The 2,435-nt window shown below is 30.3% G+C and overlaps 1 protein-coding gene across 1 annotated transcript in view; it reads right to left on the minus strand.

Annotated features, from left to right (window-relative positions):
- Window positions 1–777: 777 nt before the first annotated feature.
- Window positions 778–2,435, minus strand: part of CCDC110 (coiled-coil domain containing 110) — a 31,795-nt gene continuing 30,137 nt past the window's right edge. The window contains exon 7 of the mRNA XM_012643990.1: window positions 778–974. Within this exon, the coding sequence (XP_012499444.1) occupies window positions 778–974 (197 nt within the window). The remainder of the gene's footprint in view (window positions 975–2,435) is intronic.

A 2,435-nucleotide genomic window follows, 5' to 3' on the forward strand; every position in this document is an offset into this window, starting at 1 on the left:
ATGGATTATAATAACAACATTATTATTACATCATGAAAATAAGACTGCCTTTCTTTGCAAAAGTGTATTTCTGACTCGCTACCCATTAACTTCTTTAGAACAATGTATTTACCAACAGAACTAACCAGCTAAAGACAAATTATTTAAAATTTTTATGAATAAATTTAAAAATACTAGTGCTATTTGTTACCTTTTACCTAATCAGAAATATAATTTTGAACACATGACTTCTTTTGGGAAAGAAGACTTCATAAAAAGTTGATACTATCTTAAAACTTGATATTTGGAGCAGTCTAACTTACATGATGGCGATACTCATTACTCTTGTTACTCACGAGACTATTGAGAAGATTCAGTGGTCCCTCCATACCTAACAATGGCTTTTTTACATTCTATTCTTTCAGCATCTATCCAAAATTTCAATATGTATCAACTTTTCTAACTAAAGCATTTTAATCCATTCGGTCAGTTGTTTAAGTTTAAAAAAAAAAGTCTTTGAGCATCTTAACCTTTGCATCATTCAGGGATTTATCTAGCACTAAATTTTGTGTTGAGAGTTTTCAAGATTAGAAAAATGATTTTAAATAGGGAAAACTTAAAATTTTATATAGCTTGTTACTTCAGACATGAATATTTACAAAATGAATGCATGTAAGCCCACTTTTTTGTGACATGATTACTATATTTTATGTACTTTAAGATGTATTTTCTTCTAAAAAAATTGAAATTATATTTTTCTGGTCTCACAGAGGCATTAGCTTGAAACACCATCTAGTTTCAAACATTCGTTACACAGAACTGAAGGCCTTTTGTAATGTGGCTATAACCTACTTTCATGTTGTCTTTCTCCTTATTATTTTCATATATCCTTTTCTTCAGCCTCATGAAATATAGTATGTTTTTACCCCTTACTGTGTTGCTAATGTTTATTCCTTCTACCTTGTACCTGCTTTCTATCATCTCTTCTATAATGTCTACTAATATCCTCAGATGGAGCTTCTACTAAATTTTTCTCTATGTAACCTGTGTCTTTTATGTGTAATAGCCATTTTGTACATGTTATACCTTGTGTTATAGTTATTTCATACATGTAACTGTGTTTGATTTTTATATATTTCAAAACACCTCAATTTTCCCCAAGCAGCAAGTGTGTGTTATATAAAGTTATTTCTTGAGCATTTGTATGTGTCAATAGTGTTAACTACAGAATGCTGTGTATATTTCTATTGCCTCTAATACTAAGTATGACATCTGTATTAAGTCATGTATGCATTTTATTAGGAGTATCGGAACCAATGTCTTCCCCATAAATTCAATTTCATTAATGTATTAATGTATACACATTAATAGTATCACCGCAACTAACTGGAAGCATAGTACATTCAAATTTTATGTAAAATAGAATAACCACTCCCCCCAAATCCACTACAAAATACTTTGACAAAACTCTAAATAGCTATGACACCATCAAATTGTAAATAGAAGTTAAACCATGCAATTAATACAAAATCACTGACTTATGAGGTGCTATTGTAAGTGAGGTGATGTAGGTGAAATGAATAGTTCTTACTGGATGCAATAATTAGCTAACTCAAGCTTTCTGAGCCTACCATGTGTTGCTGATACTTTATATGGGTTTGAATGAACAGATTTTAGAAATATAATTTGAATGATGGCTTAACCCACATAGGTTTTAATAAGATAATATAGATGATGATGATGATATAACTGAGTTTTGCATATTTTATCTATTCTTCATGGCACTTTGGTGACAGTTTTGTGGAATAAGTAAAGAAATTGATTTTGACCTAGCAAAATTCAGATTTTCTAAGAGAATCAATAAAAACTGATTATCACTGAGTTTTATTTTTATGGTCAAATGATCTTATAGGGTATTGGACTTAGAGACAGGAAGATATGGAGCTTTTCTTCTATGTCCTTTGACTTTTAACCTTTGGCAAGCCACCTATCAGTACTCTGACCAACTTTACCTAATAGACAGTAAAATTAGAATTTTCCTCACCACACCCACCCTCAGATAGATGGAATTTTATGTGTTTGGGGGGTGGTATTTCAGGTTTTCTCTGTACTCTTTTCTTTCCAGAGAGCAAACCTGAGAAAGTTCTGTGATGCCATAGAATGTATTTTGAAGCAGGGAAAAAGGGAAGAGTAATTGGTTGCTCTTTTAGTAATCTTGAATTTATTAAAATTTCTTTCTTTTTATGTTATCACAAACATTATCCTAAATCAAGTTTTAATTTCCTTTACTCTAATTTTAAAACTAATAAACCTTTGGACAGTAGTATTTACAGTTGATTCCATAATTGTTTTCCTTCTTAAATTAAGTTTTCTAAGTATATCTGACTTTAATAAAGAGAAATTTTTTAAGTGTGTGAGAAAAGTAATTGGTTGCTCTTTTAGTAATCTTGAATTTA

This window comes from Propithecus coquereli, unplaced genomic scaffold (genome assembly GCF_000956105.1).
Source record: "Propithecus coquereli isolate 6110/MARCELLA unplaced genomic scaffold, Pcoq_1.0 Scaffold203, whole genome shotgun sequence".
Taxonomy (NCBI): Eukaryota; Metazoa; Chordata; class Mammalia; order Primates; family Indriidae; genus Propithecus; species Propithecus coquereli.